This window comes from Doryrhamphus excisus, chromosome 11, assembly GCF_030265055.1.
Source record: "Doryrhamphus excisus isolate RoL2022-K1 chromosome 11, RoL_Dexc_1.0, whole genome shotgun sequence".
In the NCBI taxonomy this organism is placed as follows: Eukaryota; Metazoa; Chordata; class Actinopteri; order Syngnathiformes; family Syngnathidae; genus Doryrhamphus; species Doryrhamphus excisus.
Window position 1 is genome coordinate 17,888,559 of NC_080476.1, and position 26,518 is coordinate 17,915,076.

General features: G+C 40.0%; 1 protein-coding gene across 3 annotated transcripts; it reads right to left on the reverse strand.

The window, feature by feature from the left end:
* Window positions 1-525: 525 nt before the first annotated feature.
* smpd3 (sphingomyelin phosphodiesterase 3) lies at window positions 526-26,445 on the reverse strand. Of its 3 annotated transcripts, none has more exons than XM_058087993.1 (10): window positions 26,292-26,445; window positions 16,425-16,987; window positions 14,765-15,016; window positions 11,686-12,934; window positions 9,858-9,933; window positions 7,658-7,819; window positions 7,315-7,404; window positions 3,847-3,910; window positions 2,871-3,039; window positions 526-2,789 (listed from the first exon to the last, which is right to left on the reverse strand). In XM_058087993.1, the coding sequence occupies exons 2-10, from the start codon at window positions 16,724-16,726 to the stop codon at window positions 2,688-2,690; spliced, it is 2,466 nt and encodes an 821-aa protein (XP_057943976.1). In that variant the 5' UTR covers window positions 16,727-16,987; window positions 26,292-26,445; the 3' UTR covers window positions 526-2,687. The 3 variants fall into 3 exon arrangements, with proteins under 3 accessions (XP_057943976.1, XP_057943978.1, XP_057943977.1); XM_058087995.1 differs by lacking the exon at window positions 26,292-26,445 and adding an exon at window positions 25,951-25,969; XM_058087994.1 differs by lacking the exon at window positions 26,292-26,445 and adding an exon at window positions 18,099-18,957.
* Between the last annotated feature and the right edge of the window lie 73 nt (window positions 26,446-26,518).

Consider the following 26,518-nt stretch of genomic DNA (forward strand, 5'->3'; position numbering starts at 1 on the left):
AATATTAGCATACTTGTATTTTTTGTTATTTTCATGGGTAGACACATATATTAGGTGTTAGCATGCTATGTTAACATGTGAGTATTGCTAGCATGCTAGTATTGGCATAGTAGCATTTTTAGTTATTTTCCTGGGTAGGCACGATTAATGCTGTTATAATCATATTAGCATTTTTTGCGACTTTCATAAATATTAACTTTATTAATGCTATAATTAGCATGCTAACAATGATAAATGTTATCATTTTCAGATGTATGCGCTTATATAAACACTTAGCACTATTATGTAGGTGTTAGCATATAATGTTAGCATATCAGCATTGCTAGCATTCTAATATGAGTATAGTAGCATTTTTAGCTGTTTTCATGGGTAGGCACTATCAGGCTAGGAGCTAGCATGCTAATGCTAGCATAAGCATCTGAGCATTTGTGATGATTTTCATGAATATGAAGTTTTAAGCAGAATGTCAATCATATGAAATAGTAACGATGGAATGATTTGATTGGTCATTTCTTATTTCCATGACGTATGATTTATTCCAAATGAATGTCATTGAAATGATCAATAAACATAAGCGGAATGTCTAATGATATGAAAGATATTCTTCTATTCTAACTAACATGGACCTCAGAAATGTTGGACATGACCAAAGAATAGGAATTTGGGTCAGGTTTAGGGTTAAGTTTAGAGTTAGGTTTAGAGGTTAGGGTCGGGTTTAGAGGTTAGGGTTAGGTTTTGAGCTCAGGTTTAGAGGTTAGGATCAGGTTTATGTTTAGAGGTTAGGGTTAGAGATTAAGATCAGGTTTAGGTTTAGAGGTTAGGGTTAGGTGGTGAGGTCAGGTTTAGAGGCTAGGGTTAGGTTTAGAGGTTAGGGTCAGGTTTAGGTTTAGAGGTGAGGATCAGGTTGAGGGTTAGCTTTAAAGCTTAGTGTCAGGTTTAGGGTTAGAGGTTAGGGTTAGCTTTTGAGCTCAGGTTTAAATGTTAGGATCAGGTTTAGGGTTAGGTTTAGAGGTTAGGGTTAGGTGTTGAGGTCAGGTTTAGAGGTTAGGGTTAGGTGGTGAGGTCAGGTTTAGAGGCTAGGGTTAGATTTAGGTTTAGAAGTTAGGGTTAGAGATTAGGATCAGGTTTAGGGTTAGGTTTAGAGGTTAGTGTTAGGTGGTGAGGTCAGGTTTAGAGATTAGGATCAGGTTTAGGGTTAGGTTTAGAGGTTAGGTGGTGAGGTCAAGTTTAGAGGCTAGGGTTAGGTTTAGAGGTTAGGGTCAGGTTTAGAGATTAGGATCAGGTTTAGGGTTAGGTTTAGATGTTAGGGTTTGGTGGTGAGGTCAGGTTTAGAGGTTAGGATCAGGTTTACGGTTAGGTTTAGAGGTTAGGTGTTGAGGTCAGGTTTAGAGGCTAGGGTCAGGTTTAGGTTTAGAAGTTAGGGTTAGAGATTAGGATCAGGTTTAGGGTTAGGTTTAGAGGTCAGGGTTTGGTGGTGAGGTCAGGTTTAGAGGTTAGGATCAGGTTTAGGGTTAGGTTTAGAGGTTAGGGTTAGGTGTTGAGGTCAGGTTTAGAGGCTAGGGTCAGGTTTACGTTTAGAAGTTAGGGTTAGAGATTAGGATCAGGTTTAGGGTTAGGTTTAGAGGTTAGGGTCAGGTTTAGAGGTTAGGCTCAGGTTTAGAGGTTAGGCTCAGGTTTACGTTTAGAAGTTAGGGTTAGAGATTAGAATCAGGTTTAGGGTTAGGTTTAGAGGTTAGGGTCAGGTTTAGAGGTTAGGCTCAGGTTTAGAGGTTAGGCTCAGGTTTAGAGGTTAGGGTCAGGTTTAGGTTTGGAGGTTAGGGTTAGAGATTAGGATCAGGTTTAGGGTTAGGTTTAGAGGTTAGGATCAGGTTGAGGGTAAGGTTTAGAGGTTAGGGTCAGGTTTAGAAGTTTAGGTGTTGAGGTCAGGTTTACAGGCTAGGGTTAGGTTTAGAGGTTAGGGTCAGGTTTAGAGGTTAGGTTTAGAGGTTAGGATCAGGTTTAGGGTTAAGTTTAGAGGTTAGGATCAGATTGAGGTTTAGGTTTAGAGGTTAGGGTCGGATTTAGAGGTTAGGTTTAGGTTTTGAGGTTAGGTTTAAAGGTTTAGGGCTTAGGGTTAGTCCCACCGCAGATCCAGATCCAAATCCAGATCCAGGATACCATTTTTCCAGCCTTCACGCTGGTTCCAACTGCTGAGCAGCCCAGACCGAGCGTTCAAGTCCCATCCTTTTTCCCAATCCTGAATTGACCTTGATTTGACCTTGGGCAAAAAAGTCATCAAAAAGAAGTCAAGTAGCGATTCTTCGCCACGCGGACACGTGACCACGTGACCATGTGACCACATAACTTAAGTCTTAGCCACACGGTACCGTGACTTTTCCGGTCTTGTCCTTAGTGAAACAGGAAGTACAATAGAAGAGTGATGCCTTGGTGGAGGTCATTATTTGTCTTATGTGTAAATACAGTAACTCCACAATTCAAGTCCAAAGGTCCCGGAAGGTAGAAACAAGAAAAAAAACGCATGCTTGGGAATAAAGGAGATGCGGTATAAAGGTGTAAACATTGGCTACTAGAAACAATCCAACAGGGGGGGGGGGGTTGGGAGTTTGGGGGTTGTCCACAGAGGGGGGGGGGGGGGGGCAGTAGATAGCAGTTTCTTCTCCTTGCTGCTCCCCGGAAATGGAATCCCTCTAAGACTCCTCCTCCCCTGTGGAAACAGCCAATCGCATGGCGACAGGAAGGTGATCCGTGAGACCCGCTAACTGCGTCACGAAGCTCACCTCCTCAACTTCCTGAAAGACAAGTCAATCATTTTGTTTTTTAGTGCTATCGTGGTCAGGTGTTAGCATGTTAGCGCTAGCATGCTAACATACCAGCTTCCAGTCCTGTTGCAAACCCTCGTCGCTGTACAGGATGTAATCAATCCGTCGTCCGTTGCCTTTTAGTGGAATCTTGCGTCCTTTCTGGCTGCCGGAGGGACACTGGTTCTTACTGGGGGGGAAGACCAGGTACTCCTTCCTGCCGTCCTCGTTCTCCATCACCCTGATGGACGCACAAAGTAAGACAAAGAAACCACTCGTTTATTTGGGAAAGCAACAAAAATGCTATTCCAAGACATAATAAGAGAAAATAAGACATATGAGTCATAGGAAACTTGTTATGTTATGATTAGAGCCCTCTAGACATGAAATAACACCCCTATAGTCACATTTACGCTCCTATTACCTAATATAGTAGACATAATAAGAGAAAATAAGACATATGAGGCATAGAAAACTTGTTTACCATCCCCTAAATACACTTTTTAACATGATTAGAGCCCTCTAGACATGAAATAACACCCCTATAGTCACCTTTACACTTCTATTACCTAATATAGTAGACATAATAAGAGAAAATAAGACATATTAGGCCTAGACAACTTGTTTACCATTCACTAAATGCACTTTCTAACATGATTAGAGCCCTCTAGACATGAAATAACACCCCTATAGTCACATTTATGTTCCTATTACCTAATATAGTAGTAATAATAAGAGAAAATAAGACATATGAGGCATAGAAAACTTGTTTACCATCCCCTAAATGCACTTTCTAACATGATTAGAGCCCTCTAGACATGAAATAACACCCCTATAGTCACCTTTACGCTCCTATTGCTCAATATAATAGACACAATAGGAAGAATTAAGACATAGAACACTTGTTTACGGCCTTCTAATCATGTTTTTTTAACACAATTAGAGCCCTCTAGACATGAAATAACACCCCTATAGTCATCTTTACACTCCTATTACCTAATATAGTAGACATAATAAGACAAAATAAGAAATGAGTAAGTAGACTTACTTTTGTAAACTTTCCGGTGAACTGACCTCATCATCATAAAGGCCACTAGGATCCAGTAGTGTACCTGTGTAGTAGCAGGAAAAAAAACACACAATACACATCAGGACTTCATGCTAGCCATCGGCAAAAGGCTTCACACTTGGATAGACACACATCTGGTACAACACAACCTTGCTAATGTCTACTATATTAGGTAATAGGAGTGTAAAGGTGACTATAGGGGTGTTATTCCATGTCTAGAGGGCTCTAATCATGTTAAAAGGTGCATTTAGGGGATGGAAACAAGTTTTCTATGCCTCATATGTCTTATTTTCTCTTATTATATTTACTATATTAGGTAATAGGAATGTAAAGGTGACTATAGGGGTGTTATTTCATGTCTAGAGGGCTCTAATAATGTAAAAAAAACATAATTAGAAGGCCATAAACAAGTGTTCTATGTCCTAATTCATGTGTACTACATTAAGTAATAGAAGTGTAAAGGTGACTATAGGGGTGTTATTTCATGCCTAGAGGGCTCTAATCATACTAAAAAGTGTATTTAGAAGGTAGTAAACCGGTATTTAATGTCTTATTTTCTCATATGATGTCTACTATATTAAGCAATTGGAGTGTAAAGGTGACTATAGGGGTGTTATTTCATGTCTAGAGGGCTCTAATCATGTTAAAACGTGCATTTAGGGGGTGGAAAAGAAGTTTTCTATGCCTCATATGTCTTATTTTCTCTTATTATGTCTACTGTATTAGGTCATACGAGTGTAAAGGTGACTATAGGGGTGTTATTTCATGTTTAGAGGGCTCTAATAATGTAAAAAAACATAATTAGAAGGACGTAAACAAGTGTTCTATGTCTTAATTCTTATTATGTCTACTATATTGGGTAATAGAATTGTAAAGATGACTATAGGGGTGTTATTTCAAGTCTAGAGGGCTCTAATCATACTAAAAAGTGTATTTAGAAGGTAGTAAACCGGTATTTAATGTCTTATTTTCTCTTATGATGTCTACTATAGTGGGTAATAGGAGTGTAAAGGTGACTATAGGGGTGTTATTTCATGTCTAGAGGGCTCTAATCATGTTAAAACATGCATTTAGGGGGTGGAAAAGAAGTTTTCTATGCCTCATATGTCTTATTTTCTCTTATTATGTCTACTGTATTAGGTCATACGAGTGTAAAGGTGACTATAGGGGTGTTATTTCATGTCCAGAGGGCTCTAATCGTGTTAAAAAGAAGTTGGTCAACAGGTTTTCTCTGCTCTAACTGCCCAAATATTCCATTTGTAAATAAGGAATGGTACTTGGTGGAAATTCACTCATCATGGTCGGGTGGGGAACCAATGAAGTGCCATCAAGGAGGTACTACTATACTACTGCAGTACTGTCAGCAATACGTGAATTGGCAGGAAGCAGCCAGCAGAGGGCAATGTTTTGTTTCTTTTGTGTTCATTTGGAAGGTTTATTTTTGTCCCCTCTTTATGAAATGGGATCATCCTGCTGTCTTTCTTGCTTGCATTGATCCGTTTTCCTTTCCCAGATTCCCTCCTGTATCCCGAGTTTCCTGAGACAAAAGGCAGATGTGCTGCTCTGATCCGTCCCACCAAATCTCATCTCCATAAATAACTGACCTGAAACCCGGCTGAGCCAAACCCTGTGGTGGTTACATCACTAATGCATCAGGATGGATTTCCATGCAGACACTGGAAGCATCCCAATTTGGCCACGGAGCGGCAGATGAAAGTCTGCTTTGCTCACACAAACACGTGGTTAGGATGTCGAGGGAGTCGGGAGCACAGCGGTGGTAGATTTGGGCTTTGATAGCCTGAGGTCTTCAACTTTTTGTCTTTCACTTTATTATTATTTTCTTTTTTACATGATATTAGAGCCCTCTAGACATGAAATAACACCCCTATAGTCACCTTTACACTCCTATTACCCAATATGGTAGACACAATAAGAAGACTTAAGACATCAAACACTTGTTTACGGCCTTCTAATTGTGGTTTTTAAACATTATTAGAGCCCTCTAGACATGAAATAACACCCCTATAGTCACCTTTACGCTCCTATCACCTATTATAGTAGACATAATAAAAGAAAATAAAACATATGAGGCATAGAAAACTTGTTTAACATCCCCTAAATGCGTTTTTTAACACAATTAGAACCCTCTAGACATGAAATAACACCCCTATAGTCACCTTTACAGTCCTATTACCCAATATAGTAGACATAATAAGAGAAAATAAGATATATATATAGAGCCTTCTAGACATGAAATAACACCCCTATAGTCACATTTACACTCCTATAACCTAGTATAGTAGACACAATATGAAGAATTAAGACATAGAACACTTGTTTACAGCCTTCTAATTGTGTTTTTTTAACATTATTAGAGCCCTCTCGACATGAAATAACACCCCTATAGTCACATTTACTATCCTATTACCTAATTTGGTAGACATAATAAGAGAAAATAAGACATATGAGGCATAGAAAACTTCCATCCTTTCCAACTTTCCATCCCCTAAATGCACTTTTTAACATGATTAGAGCCCTGTAGACATGAAATAACACCCCTATAGTCACCTTTACACTCCTATTACCTAATATAGTAGACACAATAAGAATAATTAAGACATTGAACACTTCTAATTGTATTTTTATAACATTATTAGAGCCCTCTAGACATGAAATAACACCCCTATAGTCACCTTTACAATCCTATTACCTAATATAGTAAACATAATAAGAGAACATAAGACATATGAGGCATAAAAAATTTGTTTTCCATCCCTTAAATTCACTTTCTAACATGATTAGAGCCCTCTAGACATGAAATAACACCCCTATAGTCACCTTTACACTCCTATTACCCAATATAGTAGACACAATACGAAGAATTAAGACATGGAACACTTGTTTACGGCCTTCTAATTATGGTTTTTTTTAACACAATTAGAGTCCTCTAGACATGAAACAACACCCCTATAGTCATCTTTACAATCCTATTACCCAATATAGTAGTCATAATAAAAGAAAATAAGACATATGAGGCATAGAAAACTTGTTTACCACCCCCTAAATTCACTTATTAACATGATTAGAGACCTCTAGACATGAAATAACACCCCTAGAGTCACATGTACACCCCTATTACGCAATATAGTAGACACAATACAAAGAATTGAGACATAGAACACTTGTTTATGGCCTTCTAATTATGTTTTTTAACATGATTAGAGCCCTCTAGACATGAAATAACACCCCTATAGTCACCTTTACACTCTTATTACCCTATATAGTACACATAATAAGAAGAATTAAGACAATAATACTGTAGACTGTACTGTGTATACTACTTTCATATACCAGCCAGATGATTTGTGTACACACATACTGTGGATAGTATATGTACTGTACTGTATGTACTGTATATAGTACTTGCATAGAGAGTGTATTTGTTACCCAGAGCCCATGGTTTGTCCTCTCCTGGTCCCTGGCGACACGGGTCCTTGTACACGGTAAAAACTGGATGCTGCTGTTCCAACTTGTCTTCTGTACACACAAAAGTACATGGAAAAACTTCAGGCCATAATGAGGATACTATGAGATCATGAGAAAGTGTCACTAAAAGTTCCCCTTTTTTAGTTGGGAACTGATATTTCCCTGAAACTTCCCTATGTTCTACTGCTGGTTTCTAAAGAACACAAAAAGGTAAAAATAAACTCATCTTTGCATTGAAAATCTACTCAAGGGGGCCCACAGTGGAAACGTCATTAGCATTGCGCTAGCTTGATGATGATGATACCTGAAGAGCAATTGTCAAAGTTGAGGTCCCCCAGAAGGACATCAAAGGCCACGAGGTCTTCCAGTACTTTCTCTACTTCCTGAGATGGCGATGAAGTTTGGCGAAACTCCGCCCCCCACTGGAGCAGCCAATCAAGCTGCTGGCATCGAACCGAGGCATCACCTGGAGGCGGGTACAACACAGTGGTTGGTCACTATGGTCACATTTTCCTTTGTCCCTGACTCTGCACCCTCGGCATTATGGGACTTGGAGTTCCTTTAGCCACATCATATAATAAGCTAACATGGGTGTGTTTACATCTAGATGGTGGTTTCTCCTGACTAGCTAATTTGTTGTTGCAAATGTGGATGACAGGAAGTGGTGGTGGTGGGGGAGTGGGTGTGTGGGGGGGCAGCTGTGAAAAGTCTAATCCTGGAACCAGGAGGTGTCAAACCAGGTGTGGGTGGCTTGGAATATTTCAGCTCGAGTAGGCGTCCACAGTACAGTATACAGTATGTGGTATTCTCTTATTATGTCTACAGTATTAGGTAATAGGAGTGCAAAGGTGACTATAGGGGTGTTATTTCATGTCTAGAGGGCTCTAACAAGGGCAAAAAGCATATTTAGAAGTTGGTACAGAGGTCATCTATGTCTTATTTTCTCTTATTATGTCTACTATATTGGGTAATAGGAGTTCAAAGGTGACTATAGGGGTGTTATTTCATGTCTAAAGAGCTCTAGTAATGCTAAAAAAAAACTTATTTAGGGGTTGGTAAACAAGTTTTCTATGCCTTATGTCTTATTTTGTCTTATTATGTCTACTATATTAGGCAATAGGACGGTAAAGGTGACTATAGGGGTGTTATTTCATGTCTAGAGGGCTCTAATAATGTCAAAAAGCATATTTAGAAGTTGGTACAAAGGTTGTCTATGTCTTATTTTGTTTTATTATGTCTACTATATTGGGTAATAGGCGTGTCAAGGTGACTGTAGGGGTGTTATTTCCTGTCTAGAGGGCTCTAATAATGGCAAAATGTATATTTAGAAGTTGGTCCAGAGGTTGTCTATGTCTTATTTTCTCTTATTATGTCTACTATATTAGGTAATAGGAGTGCAAAGGTGACTATAGGGGTGTTATTTCATGTCTAGAGGGCTTTAATAATGGTAAAAAGCATATGTAGAAGTATGTACAGATGTTGTCTATGCCCTGTATGTCTTATTTTCTCTTATTATGTCTACTATATTGGGTAATAGAAGTGTAAAGATGACTATAGGGGTGTTATTTCATGTCTGGAGAGCTCCAATGATGCTAAAAACTGTATTTAGAAGTTGGTAAACACGTTTTCTATGTCTTATTTTCTCTTATTATGTCTACTATATTCGGTAATAGGAGTGCAAAAGTGATTATAGGGGTGTTATTTCATGTTTAGAGGGCTTTAATGATGTGAAAAAAACATATTTAGAAGGATTTAAAGAAGTGTTCTATGTCTTATATTCTCTTATTATGTGAAATATATTGGGTTATAGTAGTGTAAACATGACTATAGGGGTGTTATTTCATGTCTAGAGAGCTCTAATAATGACAAAAAGCATATTTAGAAGTTGGTACAAAGGTTGTCTATGTTTTATTTTCTCTTATTATGTCTACTATATTAGGTAATAGGACTGCAAAGGTGACTATAGGGGTGTTATTTCATGTCTAGAGAGCTCCAGTCATACTGAAAACTGTATTTAGAAGGTAGTAAACCGGTATTTAATGTCTTATTTTCTCTTATTATGTCTACTATATTGGGTAATAGGACTGTAAAGGTGACTATAGGGGTGTTATGTCATGTCTAGAGGGCTCTAATCATGTTAAAATGCATATTTAGAAGATATTGTAGTAGATATAGATATAGATTTGTGCATAATTCTTATGGTTCCAAAGGTAAAAAGGTGATGCTGTGTGGCTGAGGTTTTAGCCCCATTCTATGCCCCCCCGAGGGGGTGGTGGGGGGTGCATGGTCTATATTTAGCAAGCCCCCTTGGCAGTGCTATCTTTAGACCTGTGACAGGCGGAGGAGGAGCTAGGGTGGAAGCCATTGACCGCAGCTAGAAATAGGGCAGTGACGCCATCGGCAGCGTGAGCCGGTCACCATGGCAACCGCAGGAGCATGAACAGGCGATGCTTGGCTTCCAGGAGACACAAAACCTTGACCCGTCAATCAAGTGCATGCCGTACCTTCGATGGCGTGCAGGTGGGTGCATGTCAGATAGCCCACGACTCTCTGGTCCTGGTGGGAGGTGCCGACGTGGACCTGCGGACACAAAGACGGCAAGATCCAATTCCCGCTCACACCGTAGCTTTAATTACCGAGCGCTGGTTCCCTCTACAGGGAACCATTTTTAATTAATATTTAATCTGTGCCGCCGTCTCACTTTTACTCATACGCCGTGGCGAAGGGGGGCGGGGCATTGGAAAAGTGCACATCAACATTGTTACGCCAAAGCACTAACTTCCTGGCGTAGTGACGCCTAGCCACACCACAGTATCGTAACAATACATCACCGAGGGTGGAATCGAACACGGGTCTTTTAGCTGTGTGGCCTCATTACTCCATTGTTTGCACTCGGGAGCAGCTGTTATCACAACCAGATAGCAAAACTATTTACCTATTTACTGGGGCCACGCCCACTCACGGGTCATATTCCGACCAAAAGTAATCCACACAGGCGGTCGAGTGGTTAGCACGCAGGCCACACAGCTAGGAGACCGGGTTCAATTCCACCCTTTGCCATCTCTGTGTGGCGTTTGCATGTTCTCCCCGTGCATGCGTGGGTTTTCTCCCACATTCCAAAAACATGCTAGGTTAATTAGCGTCATTAGTAAACTAATTATTACTACATAATAATTCTAGTCTATCAAAATAATACTAATTATTACCACATAATACTTCTAGTCTAGTAAAGTCTATCAAAATAATACTAATTATTACTACATAATAATTCTAGTCTATCAAAATAATACTAATTATTACCACATAATACTTCTAGTCTATCAAATAATACTAATTATTACTACATAATAATTCTAGTCTATCAAAATAATACTAATTATTACCACATAATACTTCTAGTCTATCAAAATAATACTAATTATTACTACATAATAATTCTAGTCTATCAAAATAATACTAATTATTACCACATAATACTTCTAGTCTAGCAAAGTCTATCAAAATAATACTAATTATTACTACATAATACTTCTAGTCTATCCAAATAATACTAATTATTACTACATAATACTTCTAGTTTATCAAAATAATACTAATTATTACTACATAATACTTCTAGCCTATCAAAGTCTATCAAAAATAATACTACTTATTATGACATAATACTTCTAGTCTATCAAAATAATACTAATTATTACTACATAATACTTCCAGTCTATCAAAATCTATCAAAATTATTTGACATAATACTTCTAGTCTGTCAAAATAATACAAATTATTACTACATAATACTTCCAGTCTATCAAAGTCCATCAAAATAATACAAATTATTACTACTTAATACTTCTAGTCTATCAAAATAATACTAATTATTACTACATAATACTTCTAGTTTATAAAAATAATAGTAATTATTGCTACATAATACTTCTAGTCTATCAAAATAATACAAATTATTACTACATAATACTTCTAGTCTATCAAAGTCCAGCAAAATAATACTAATTATTACTACATAATATTTCTAGTTTTTCAAAGTCTATCAAAATAATACTAGTTATTACTACATAATATTTCTCGTCTATCAAAATAATACAAATTATTACTACATAATACTTCTAGTCTATCAAAATAATACTAGTTATTACTACATAATACTTCTCGTCTATCAAAGTCTATCAAAATAATACTAGTAATTACTACATAATACTTCTAGTCTATGAAAATAATACCAGTTATTACTACATAATACTTGTAGTCTATGAAAATAATACTAGTTATTACTACATAATCCTTGTAGTCTATGACGGGTAAAAGGGTCCAAGCTCTGACCTTGGCAAAAAGAGCTCCTTTGGCCGCCAAGGCGTCCTCCCCTCTCCCATTGGGGTAGCACTCATAGCGTGCATCCAGGATGGGGTATCGACTGGCAAGCATGAGTCCACTATTTAGGAACTTAAAACTGGAGCCGCATCCTTTCCACCCGTACCGCCCGACGTCACTCAGCACGTAGGGGAAGTAGCGGTGCAACTGTTGCCGCAGCCGACTTGTCGAGCCGTGGTCGAAAACTTCCTGGAGAGCGAGGAAGTCCAAGTTGGCGGGGAAGAAGGCAGAGATCTCGTGGTCGAACGTCTCGTCTCCGTGGCGACGCTTCCTCCCCGGGCGTTTATATATCGAAGTGCGAGGCACGTGAGAGAGCGTGTTGTTCGACGATATAACTCCGCCTCCATCGCTTCCGTGGTATCGAGTCAGGGATTCTCTTGACGCCGTCATGCACCCCGTCTCTGCGGGGTCCTCCTGGGGGTCGGGGTCGGGGGCGCTGATGCTGATCTGAACGCCAGCAGTGTGAAGTGGGCAGTCATTGGTCGTTTTAGTTTGGGTCTCCTTCCCATTGTTGAGACCGCTACGGGTCCCTGTAGAGTGCATCGGGCAATCTGGGCCATCGGGCACGGGGTGCATCGGACAATTTGTCCCATCTGGCACGGGATGCATCGGACAATTTGTCCCATCGGGCACGGGATGCATCGAACAGTTTGTCCCATCGGGCACGGCGTGCATCAGACACTTTGTCCCATCGGGCACGGGATGCATCGGGCAGTTTGTCCCATCGGGCACAGCGTGCATCGGACACTTTGTCCCATCCGGCACGGGGTGCATCGGACAGATTGTCCCATCGGGCACGGGATGCATCGGACAATCTGTCCCTTCGGGCACGGGATGCATCGGACAATCTGTCCCATTGGCCACAGGATGCATCGGACATTTTGTTCCATCAGGCACGGGATGCATCGGACAATCTGTCCCATCGGGCACCGGATGCATCGGACACTTTTCCCTGCTGTTTATTTCTCCAGAGTGGAGTGGGCAGTCCACTGTGGATCGAAGTGGGCATTCAGAGGATCCCTGCCCTCCTGTAGATGCATGAAGTGGGCAACCTGCGGCACCTGAGGGGTGAATCGGACACTCGGCGAGAGGCTCGGATTCAGTTTCTGCCGGACCATTAATGGTGTGGGACTGGTCAGGCCGCTGGTCCAGGGAGGAGGTACGGCGGAAACCAGTAGCGAGGCTGCTAAAGGAGGTGGCACTAATAATGGGAAGACAAAAGGAGAAAAATATGACATTCCGATATCCACCTGAGTGGTTGGTGACATAAGCAAAAATAACCATTCATTCAATATTGACTTTTAGTTTGACCGGGAATACACTGCCCCTAGTGTTTGGCTGGGGAATTGCACATTAAGCCAAAGAACTATAAATGGATCAGAAGGCCGTCATAATGCAAATGGAATAACTAGTACATAATAAAATATAATAATAATAACAATAGTACGTTTATTATATTTATTATAATAATAGTTTTATTAAAACAACTGCAATTATCACTATTATGTTATGTTTTTTAATTAAAAAAATATTTTTTTAAAAATTATAAAAATAATAAATAAATAAATTGTAATTAATTCAATAATGAAAGATTCCCTTAATGTATTCAAATGATACTCTCTGAATAATATTTTTTCCACGAAAAATATTACTACATAATACTTCTAGTCTATCAAAGTCTATCAAAATAATACTAATTATTGCTACATAATACTTCTAGTCTATCAAAATAATACTAATTATTACTACATAATACTTGTAGTCTATCAAAGTCCATCAAAATAATACTAATTATTACAGCATAATACTTCTAGTTTATCAAAATAATACTAATTATTACTACATAATACTTGTAGTCTATCAAAGTCCATCAAAATAATACAAATTTTTACTACATAATACTTCTAGTACATCAAAGTCCATCAAAATAATACTAATTATTACTACATCATACTTCTAGTCTATCAAAATAGTACTAATTATTACTACATAATACTTCTAGTCTATCAAAGTCCATCAAAATAATATTAATTATGACTACATAATACTTCTACTCTATCAAAATAATACTAATTATTACTACATAATACTTCTAGTCTATCAAAATAATACTAATTATTACTAGATGATACTTCTAGTCTATCAAAATAATACTAATTATTACTACATAATACTTCTAGTCTATCAAAGTCCATCAAAATAATACAAATTATTACGACATCATACTTCTAGTCTATCAAAATAATACTAATTATTACTACATAATTCTTCTAGGCTATCAAAATAATACTAATTTTGTACTACATAATACTTCTAGTCTATCAAAAATAATACTAATTATTACTACATAATATTTCTAGTCTAACAAAGTCCATCAAAATAATACTAATTATTACTACATCATACTTCTAGTCTATCAAAATAATACTAGTTATTACTACATAATACTTCTAGTCCATCAAAATAATACTAATTATTACTACATAATACTTCTAGTCTATCAAAATAATACTAATTATTACCACATAATTCTTCTAGTCTATCAAAATAATACTAATTTTGTACTACATAATACTTCTAGTCTATCAAAATAATACTAATTATTACTACATAATACTTCTAGTCTATCAAAATAATACTAATTATTACTACATAACACTTCTAGTCTATCAAAGTCTATCAAAATAATACTAATTATTACTATATAATACTTTTAGTCTATCAAAGTCCATCAAAATAATACTAATTATTACTACATCATACTTCTAGCCTATCAAAATAATACCAATTATTACTACATAATACTTCTAGTCTATCAAAGTCGATCAAAATAATACTAATTATTACTACAAAATACTTCTAGTCTAGCAAAACAATACTAATTATTACTACATAATACTTCAAAGTCCATCAAAATAATATGAATTATTACTAATTTAAAATCACTTTCCCGCATATGTAATATGTAAACACTTAGCACACTGTAGCACTGAAATGCTAACCTGGAGTCATTACCGTCATGAGTACCTACCTGATAGAAGTATTGGTAGGTGAGTCAATGTAGATTTTGATCTGAGGCCGACAGGCCCCGTTCCGAATCCTCTTGCCGACCTCCCAGGCTCTCCTGTGGGTGTCTGCCAGGTTGTTGAACCGGGCCAGGGAGTCGGGCAGCAGGCAAACGTTGGCACTGCAGAAACAGAAGCTCTTCCCCTGCGCTCTCCAGTCTCTGACCCCAACCGGTCCTGAACCAGCCTCGCCCTGCTCAGCCTGGTGCTTGTCTGGTCTGGGAAACAATTGGGACAAAACGGAATCAAAGGTCTGTGCGTAGTGGTTCTTGATGCGTGTCTAGGATTGGTCTGTGTGTAGTGGTTCTTGATGCGTGTCCGTCTAGGACTGGTCTGTGTGTAGTGGTTCTTGATTGGTCTATCCGTATTGGTTCTTGATGCGCGTCTATGATTGGTCTGTTCCTAGCAGTTCTTGATGCATGTCTAGGATTGGTCTGTGCATAGCGGTTCTTGATGCGCGTCCATCTAGGATTGGTCTGTGATTAGTGATTCTTGATGCACGTCTGTCTAGGATTGGTCTGTGTCTAGCAGTTCTTGATGCGCGTCTAGGATTGGTCTGTGCGTAGCGGTTTTTGAAGCGCGTCTAGGATTGGTCTGTGCGTAGTGGTTCTTGATGCACGTCTGTCTAGGATTGGTCTGTGCCTAGCAGTTCTTGATGCGCGTCTAGGATTGGTCTGTGCCTAGCAGTTCTTGATGCGCGTCTCGGATTGGTCTGTGCGTAGCGGTTCTTGATGCGCGTCTAGGATTGTTCTTTGCATAGCGGTTCTTGATACATGTCTGGAATTGGTCTTTGCGTAGCGGTTCTTGATGCACGTCTAGTATTGGTCTGTGCCTAGCGGTTCTTGATGCGCGTCTAGGATTGGTCTATGCGTAGTGGTTCTTGATGCGCATCTAGGATTGGTCTGTGTGTAGCGGTTCTTGATGCGGGTCCATTTAGGACTGGTCTGTGCGTAGTGGTTCTTGATGCGCGTCTAGGATTGGTCTTTGCGTAGCGGTTCTTGATGCGCGTCTGTGTGTAGTGGTTCTTGATGCGCGTCTAGGATTGGTCTATGCATAATTGATTTTTATGCGCGTCTAGATTGGTCTGTGCATAGTGGATCTTGATGCAGGTCTAAGATTGGTCTTTGCATAGTGGTTCTAGATGCGCGTCTAGGATTGGTCTGTGTGTAGTGGTTCTTGATGCGCGTCTAGGATTGGTCTGTGCGTAGTGGTTCTTGATGCGCGTCCATCTAGGATTGTTCTGTGCGTAGCGGTTCTTGATGCACGTCTAGGATTGTTTTTTGCATAGCAGTTCTTGATACATGTCTGGAATTTGTCTTTGCATAGCGGTTCTTGATGCGCGTCTAGAATTGGTCTGTGCGTAGCGGTTCTTGATGCGTGTCTAGGATTGGTCTGTGCATAGCGGTTCTTGATGCGCGTCCATTTAGGATTGGTCTGTGCGTAGCGGATCTTGATGTGTGTCTTGGATTGGTCTGTGACTAGTGGTTTTTGATGCGCGTCTAGGATTGGTCTTTGCGTAGCGGTTCTTGATGCTTGTCTAGAATTGGTCTGTGCCTAGCGGTTCTTAATGCGCGTCTAGAACTGGTTTATGGGTATCCAATAAAAAGATCAGAACTGGTCACTAACCTGCAGTAGGTGTACAGGTAAGGTTGACGGATGGCCTGCAGAGGAGCCCAGATGATGAATCCCAGCAGAGCGAAAGGCAAGGAGGTGAGGAGGAGGAGCAAGTAGAGAGGAGCCATGATCAGCACGCAGAGAGTCAGGAGGGAGCAAGGATCCTGAGAGCGTTGGCGTTTCTCTAGCGAGGTGGCCACGCAGGAGGCCAGCAGCTGGTCCAGGAGCCAGTAGCAGGGGAACACCAGACTCCATGACAAGCCGTCCAGGAAGCAGAGACAGGAACTGGAGTAGGGGGTGATGTGGAGGACCATAGCGCTTTATTATTATTATTATTCTTATTATTTTTCACTGTCACTTTCTTGTCTCCATAAATGACGCAGAGGAGTGAGGTGGATCTCCACTAGCATTCTTTGGAGGCTCCTTATGTTCCTCAGGAGATACCCTGGCCTTCAGAGATGGTACCATCCACATAAAAGCTCACTGAGTCCATCCTGGAGGTCGGAGGTGTCCATGATGGCCGCCTTGATGATGGATCTATTCTTGCAAGAACTCATCCAGCATCTTCTCAGGACCTACAAATCCATAACAGAGATGGGAAAAGCAATCTGAATGGTGATCAGCCAATCACAGGGCACATATAGACAAACAACCATTCACACTCACATTCATACCTATGGACAATTTGGAGTCGCTAATTAACCTAGCATGTTTTTTTTTTGAATGTTTTGAGGAAACCGGAGTACCCGGAGAAAACCCACGCATGCACAAGGAGAACATGCAAAAAAAATGGCCGAGGGTGGAATCAAACCCGGGTCTCCTAGCTGTGTGTCCTTCACATAAACCACTCATCCACCGTGCAGACTGAAGATTTACTTTTGCTTTGACTTTTGTCAAAATTCGTTCATTCATTTTCTACCGCTTCACGGAGATAGCCAAAGGTGGAATCGAACTTAGGTTTTCTAGCTGTGTGGCCTGCGCGCTAACCACTCTGTGCAGTCTGAAATTTTATTCATTAATTCACTTTCTACCAATTATCCTCACGAGGGTCTCGGTGGGGTCCACCCTGGACTGGTGGCCAGCCAATCACAGGGCACATATAGACAAACAACCATTCACACTCACATTCATACCTATGGGCAATTCGGAGTCGCTAATTAACCTAGCATGTTTTTTTTTTGGAATGTTTTGAGGAAACCGGAGTACCCGGAGAAAACCCACACATGCACGGGGAGAACATGCAAACTCCACACAGAGATATACCGAAAGTGGAATCGAATCCGGGTCTCCTAGATGTGAGGTCTCCGTGCTAACCACTTGACCACCGTGCAGCCCTGTATTTATAGCATACTGTCATTTTTCCTCTTTTGGAAAAGAAAACAAGCTTACAGTATGATTGGGATTTTATGAACATCCAGCAGCAACACAACATTTTGGCATTACTACTATTTGGACCAAATAATATTATATATAACATTATTATATAATATATATTTATTTATATATATATTACAATATAATTATATATTATAATAATTATATATAATATTTATATATTATATATAATATATTTATATTTATATATAAATAAAAAATATATATAAATATTATATTTATATTTATTTACATATATAAATAATTATTCCCGGAAAAGCAATCTGTCCTGGATCAGGTCCTGCCGCCCACATTGGGATCCATAGCAATCCGTCTTGAATCAGGTCCTGCCGCCCACATTGGGATCCATAGCATTCCATAATGGATCAGGTCCCGCCGCCCACATTGGGACCCATAGCAATCCGTCCTGGATCAGGTCCTGCCACCCACATTGGGCTCCATAGTAATCAGTCCTGGATCAGGTCCTGCCGCCCACATTGGGACCTATAGCAATCTGTCCTGTATCAGGGCTAGCAATCCGTCCTGGATCAGGTCCTGCCGCCCACATTGGCACCCATAGCAATCCGTCTTGAATCAGGTCCTGCCGCCCACATTGGGATCTATAGCAATCTGTCCTGGATCAGGTCCTGCCGCCCACATTGGGACCCATAGCAATCCGTCCTGGATCAGGTCCTGCCGCCCACATTGGGACCCATAGCAATCTGTCCTGTATCAGGGCTAGCAATCCGTCCTGGATCAGGTCCTGCCGCCCACATTGGGACCCATAGCAATCCGTCTTGAATCAGGTCCTGCCGCCCACATTGGGATCTATAGCAATCTGTCCTGGATCAGGTCCTGCCGCCCACATTGGGACCCATCTGTAGGCTTCATGGATATACTGGATATAATGGATATACTGTACATTTGTTTTGTGTATAACTTGATCCTTTTGGAGTAGTACCACGTCTCCAAGTCCACCCACAGCGGTCCTCATGTGGTCGTGACATACCGCCAGTCCTGGTTTGGCAACGTGACCCCCAAAGCGAGGTCACCGTTTGCTCACATGTCAGCTTTCCCGTCACAAGGAAAGGAGGTCACCGATGAACACTGACAAGGATTTAGGATTTTTCCTTTTCATCTTCTAATAACAGCGGATACTTTTAGCCCCCGTGTGTCTTATCATACGCCCCCCCCCCGGTCCCCCCCCCCCAAAAAAAATATCCCAACCTAAATCCCAATCCCAAATAAATCCATGAAATAGATGCAAAGTGTAGTTCCATTCAAACATGGAGTCACAAAAAAAGAATGCTGGCCAGCCATCAGCGTGTGTGTGTGTGTGTGTGTGTGTGTGTGTGTGTGTGTGTGTGTGTGCGTGTGTGTGTGTGCCGACTGTTGCCATAGAAACAGCCCAAAGTTCATGCCATCGCAAACACAAGCTGAGTTCCTGAAAACATGGTGGGCTTTTTTTTTTTTTTTGCAGAGCACACACAGAGTCCGGCTTTGTTCTTAGCGGATCCTTTTCACTTCATCCATAAATGTGGACGTTGTCACGTGACCTTCCTGGGGTATGGCGCCCCCCACCCCCAACACCCACCCCCACACCCCCCAAAATGACACAATTTCCAAAAACAGCTTCTTTTTTGGCATGAAAGCCATTTAACAAGCAAACAGGCTGTCAAATGTGTGTTCCTCATGTTATGGCGTTACGTGTTACAGCGTTATGTTATTTCAGTTACAGTTTTTCATGTTACAGTGTTTCATGTTACAGCGTTTCACGGTATACTATTTTGTGTTACAGCATTTCATGTTATAGCGCGTCATGTTACGACATTTCATGTTACGACATTTCATGTTACAGCACTTCATGCTACGACATTTTATGTTACTGCATTGTGTGTTACAGTATGTCATGTTACAGTGTTTCATGTTACGTCATTTCACGTAGCAGCATTTCATGTTACAGCGCTTCATGTTACGACATTTCATGTTATGACGTTTCATGTTATGACATTTCATGTTACTGCATTGTGCGTTACAGTATGTCATGTTACAGTGTTTCATGTTACAGTGTTTCATGGTATACTATTTTGTGTTGGAGCATTTCATGTTACAACGCTTCATGTTACGACGCTTCATGTTACGACATTTCATGTTACGACGCTTCATGCTATGATGTTTCATGTTACGACATTTCATGTTATGACATTTCATGTTACTGCATTGTGCGTTACAGTATGTCATGTTACAGTGTTTCATGTTACGTCATTTCACGTAGCAGCATTTCATGTTACAGCGCTTCATGTTACGACATTTCATGTTACTGCATTGTGCGTTACAGTATGTCATGTTGCAGTGTTTCATGTTACGTCATTTCACGTAGCAGCATTTCATGTTACAGCGTTTCATGTTACGGCATTTCATGTTACGGCATTTCATGTTACGACATTTCATGTTATGACATTTCATGTTACTGCATTGTGCGTTACAGTATGTCATGTTACAGCGCTTCATGTTACGACATTTCATGTTATGACATTTCATGTTATGACATGTCATGTTACTGCATTGTGTGTTCCAGTATGTCATGTTGCAGTGTTTCATGTTACGTCATTTCACGTAGCAGCATTTCATGTTACAGCGCTTCATGTTACAACATTTCATGTTATGACGTTTCATGTTATGACGTTTCATGTTACGACATTTCATGTTATGACATTTCATGTTACTGCATTGTGTGTTACAGTATGTCATGTTACAGTGTTTCATGTTACGTCATTTCATGTAGCAGCATTTCATGTTACAGCGCTTCATGTTATGACATTTCATGTTACTGAATTTTGCGTTACAGTATGTCATGTTACAGTGTTTCATGTTACGTCATTTCACGCAGCAGCATTTCATGTTACAGTGTTTTGTGTTTCGGCACTTCATGTTATGCTTCACGTTATGCTTCATGTTATGGTGCTTCATGTTATGGCATTTCATGTTACAGCATTTCATGTTACAGTGTTTCATGTTACACCATTTTGGGTTACGGTATGTCATGTAACAGTGAATCATGTTATGTCATTTCATGTTACAGTGTTTCATGTTACATCATTTTACGTAGCAGTATTTCATGTTACAGTGTTTTGTGTTTTTCTGCACCTCATGTTATGGTATTTCATGTTACGGCATTTCATCTTACTGCATTTTGCGTTACAGCATGTTACAGCGTTTCATGTTACACCATTTTGGGTTACGGCATTTCACGTTGCAGTGTTTCATGTTATGGCATTTCATGTTACTGCATTTTGTGTTACAGTGTTTCATGTTACGTCATTTCACGTAGCAGCATTTCGTGTTACAGTGTTTTGTTTTTACGGCACCTCATGTTATGGTGTTCCATGTTATGGCATTTCATGTTACGGCATTTCATCTTACTGCATTTTGTGTTACAGTATGTCATGTTACAGCGTTTCATGTTACACCATTTTGGGTTACGGCATTTCATATCCAGCTGTACAGTGTCCCATGTTCACTAGTGGGAAATGGCGTTGACGGAATAAAATGCATGTATTTTGCTGGTAGGGAATCAGGAAATCCGACCCTCTGTGACATCACAAAGGGCCAGTTTTTACCACGCCTTATTAAAGCCAGCATTTGAACCATCCTGAACTTCTTTCAGGGCTCACTTCCAAATAACCAAAACTCTTTATCTGATACTTTGGCGTAGTTTAACACCAGAATACAACATTTGTACTACATTTATGGGTACCTGTGGTTAGCGCTGAGAAAATAACACACCCATCAGTCATCCATCAGTCATCCATCAGTCACCCATCAGTCATCACAGACCAGGGATGTTCAAAGTTGGGTGGATTATGGACACACACACACACACACATACACACACCCACACACACACACACACACACACACACACACACAGTGTCTTTCCAAATATAAACCACAATGGAAGATTAACTCAACCTAACCCAAATCCTCCCCGCTGTCTTTCATGGCGGGTCCACGTCTGGAAAAGGTTTGGGAACCATTGCAGTACAGTAAATAGAGTACATGAACATATAGAGTACATACAGTACTGCATGTGGAGCACAGTCAGTCAGTCAGTCAGTCAGTCAGTCAGTCGGCCAATCGATGGCAGCAAATGAGGTTTCCGGCATTGATTAACGTTATTGACGCACATTAGCAACAGACTGGAATAACGTTGGCTTCATTCGGGATCAATGTCATCGCTCGCTCTCTCTCTCTCTCTCTCTCTCTCTCTCTCTTTGTATACACGGATGTGTGTAGTGTAGATGATTGTACTGCAATCGCTCCTCCACATTATATTCACTAGCATCCATGATACACAACAACACAAGAACTCATTGGTGACATTACTCCTCCATACTCAATACTTCATATAGTACGTTATACTGGATATACAATACATAGTGTACACTATATTGTATACTACATCACTGACTGAACTGCATGTGCAATACTTACACTATACTACATCACTGACTATACTGTATATACCATACATACACTATACTACGTCACTGACTATACTGTATATACTATACTACTACATCACCGACTATCCTGTATATACCATACATACACTATACTACATCACCGACTAGACTGTATATACCATACATACCCTACTACATCACTGACTATACTGTATATACCATACTACTACATCACTAACTATAGTGTATATACCATACATACACTATACGTACTACATCACTAACTATACTGTATATACCATACATACACTATACTACATCACCGACTATACCATACATACACTATACTACATCACTAACTATACTGTATATACCATACATACACTATACTACATCACCGACTATACCATACATACACTATACTACATCACTAACTATACTGTATATACCATACACACACTATACCGTATATACCATATATACACTATACTACATCACTGACTATACTGTATGTACGGTACATACTGAACACTATACTACATCACTGACTATACTGAATATACTACATCGCTGACTGTACTGTATACACGGTACATACACTTTACTACTTCGTGGACTGTATTGTATATACGGTACATAAACTATACTATATCACTGACTATACTGTATACACCATATATACACTATACTACATCACCGACTATACTGTATATACCATACATACACTACTACATCACTGACAATACTGTATATACCATACATACACTATACTACATCACAGATTATGCTCTATATACCATACATACACTATACTACATCACTGACAATACTGTATATACCATACATACACTATACTACATCACCGACTATACTCTATATACCATACATACACTATACTACATCACCGACTATACTCTATATACCATATATACACTATACTACATCACTGACAATACTGTATATACCATACTACTACATCACTGACTATACTGTATATACCATACATACACTACTACATCACTGACTATACTGTATATACCATACATACACTATAATACATCACTGACTATACTGTATGTACGGTACATACTGTACACTTTACTACATCACCGACTATACTGTATGTATGGTACATACTGAAAACTATAAGACATCACTGACTATACTGAATATACTACATCACTGACTGTACTGTATATACATACTACTACATTGCTGCCTATACTGTATATACCATACATACACTATACTACATGACTGACTATACTGTATATACCATACAGACTACATCACCAACTATAGTGTATATACCATACATACACTATACGTACTACATCATCGACTGTACCGTATATACCATACATACACTATACTACATCACTAACTATACTGTATATACCATACATACACTATACTACATCACTAACTATACCATATATACCATACATACACTATACTACATCACCAACTATACGGTATATACCATACATACACTATACTACATCACTAACTATACTGTATATACCATACATACACTATACTACATCACTAACTATACTGTATATACCATACATACACTATAGTACATCACTAACTATACCGTATATACCATACATACACTATACTACATCACTAACTATACCGTATATACCATACATACACTATACTACATCACTAACTATACCGTATATACCATACATACACTATACTACATCACTAACTATACCGTATATACCATACATACACTATACTACATCACTAACTATACTGTATATACCATACATACACTATACTACATCACTAACTATACCATATATACCATACATACACTATACGTACTACATCACCAACTATACGGTATATACCATACATACACTATACTACATCATGGTGTGACTTAGTTGTGGTTGTGGTTGAACATGAGGTCACATCCAAGATGGATGTTGCAATGACGCTGTGACGGGTGTCTTTACTGGCAGATGACAGCATGATGATGGAAATCCTGGGGGGGGGGGGGGGGGGGGGGGTTATGAGTACTTTAAGGAGCACACAGGGTTTGTTTACGTGGGAACACGTACCCCCCCCCCCCCCCCCCCCCCCCCGTCTCTAAGCAGCCAAACAAAAACATTCATCAGCTAATAAATTGTGTTTTGGGTGCGTTAGCATGTTAGCATGGTGTAAATCTTAGCATTGGGTCATTGGTTAGTCTGGCTGGGCTGGGCGCTGGCATCCTTTAAGATGGTCTAATTGGACAGGGATCATGGAGTGGGGGGGCGGGGGGGGGGGGGGGAATCCAAGCTAAGCTAAGCTTTCCATCAGGGACGATTCCAATGCTTTACCACATACCATTATTTCCTGTTTCTCTTGATGTAGCGTTAGCAGCCTCACCGTCCTTTGGTTTCTTTGTACCACCTCAGTACCACCTCAGTACCACCTCAGTACCACCTCATGGTAACAACCTTTACACTCCTATTACCCAATATAGTAGACATAATAGGAGAAAATAAGACAAAGAAAACCTGCTTACCACCTTATAAATATGCCTTTTAACATGATTAGAGCCCTCTAGACATGAAATAACACCCCTATAGTCACCTTTACACTCCTATTACCTAATATAGTAGACAAAATAAGAGAAAATAAGACATATGAGGCATAGAAAACTTGTTTACCATCCCCTAAATGCACTTTTTAGCATGATTAGAGCCCTCTAGACATGAAAGAACACCCCTATAGTCACCTTTACACTACTGTTATTCACATTGCTAGAGGTAGAACAAGAAAAAAGTCAGCATGGGAGATAGAAATCAGACTAAGTAAGCCTGGAATAAGAACAATAAAGTCAGCATGGGAGGTGGAACAAGGAAAAAAAAGTCAGCATGGGAGGTGGAACAAGGAAAAAAAAGTCACCATTGGAGGTTGATATTTGGAAATTAGAAAAAAAGTCCATCTGGGAAGTGGAATAAGAACAAAAAAGTCAACATGGGAGGCGGAACAAGAACAAAAATGTCAGTGTGGGAGGTGGAACAAGGAAAAAAAGAGTCCACCTGGGAAGTGGAACAATAACAAAAAAGTTAGCGTTAGGAGGTGGAAATTAGAAAAAAAAAAGACTGTCTGGGAAGTGGAATAAGGACAAAAATGTCAACATGGGAGGTGGAACAAGGGAAAAAAAGTCACCATTGTAGGTCAATATGAGAAAAAAAGTCTGCCTGGGAAGTGGAATAAGGACAAAAAAAGTCAGTCTGGGAAGTGGAATAAGGACAAAAAAGTCAACATGGGAGGTGGAACAATAACAAAAAAGTCAGTGTGGGAGGTGGAACAAGGAAAAATAGAGTCCACCTGGGAAGTGGAACAAGAACAAAAAAGTTAGCGTTAGGAGGTGGAAATTAGAAAAAAAAAGTCAGTCTGGGAAGTGGAACAAGGAAAAAAGTCACCATTGGAGGTCGATATTAGGAAAAAAGATGGGGAAAAAAGGAAGTGGAACAAGGAAAAAAAGTCAGCATGGGAGGTGGAACAAGTAAAAAGGAGGAATCATTCCAGGAAGGAGCTAACAGAGAAAACCACGGAAAGAAATAGAAACCCAAGTCAAAGGTAAAGGGCCAGCATTTAGTCGAGAACCGGAAACAGAAATACCAAAATAAAAGACCGGCACATGGCACTTAAAGGCGGGACAGGAAAAAAAGTCAAATGTGACTTACTGAGCTCCGTGGGGTCGCTGTGGGCATCTCCCACGTACAAAATGTACCTCAGTGCAGATGAGCATCTTTTCCGCGTGGACCAATATTTTATTCATCTTATTCTTATGATTCATTTATCATTCCACGGAGACTCCGTGGATCATGCAAATGCCAGTCAAATGCTCCAACCCCGGCGGCTCCGCGCTCGTAGGCGCGGCTGACACGAGCGGAGCTTCTCCGGCCTCACGGCTTCCACGCAAGCTCATCCACGCGCGCACACGCACACGCGCACACACAAGTCATCCGAACGAAAAACCCCATCAGCTCCATTGATGAGAAAAAAAAAAAAAAAAAACACTTACGTGTCAGGAACGTCTCGTGCATACACGCAACCCCCTCCCCGTGCGAGCTCCACGCGTGGACGCAGGTACCCGGATCCCTGCGAGAACGGAGCGGCGAGACTGAGCGGAGGGGAAAAAGACGACGAGATTTTTATGCCTTCAGCACCACGGCGCTTTCAACAGCTCCCTGTGACGTCACACACACGCCACGCCCACTCCTAGTCCCCGCCCCCACAGACAGCCACCCT

What these genes read in the sequence shown, in the direction of transcription:
- smpd3 (XM_058087993.1), bottom strand. Translation starts at nt 16,726, where the DNA reads ATGGTCCTCCACATCACCCCCTACTCCAGTTCCTGTCTCTGCTTCCTG. An exon ending in AAGGAGCTCTTTTTGCCAAG is followed by an intron (nt 9,934 to 11,685) that starts GTCAGAGCTTGG and finishes TTGTGTCCGCAG; the next exon opens with GTCCACGTCGGCACCTCCCA. An exon ending in TGCAACAGGACTGGAAGCTG is followed by an intron (nt 2,790 to 2,870) that starts GTATGTTAGCAT and finishes CTTGTCTTTCAG; the next exon opens with GAAGTTGAGGAGGTGAGCTT.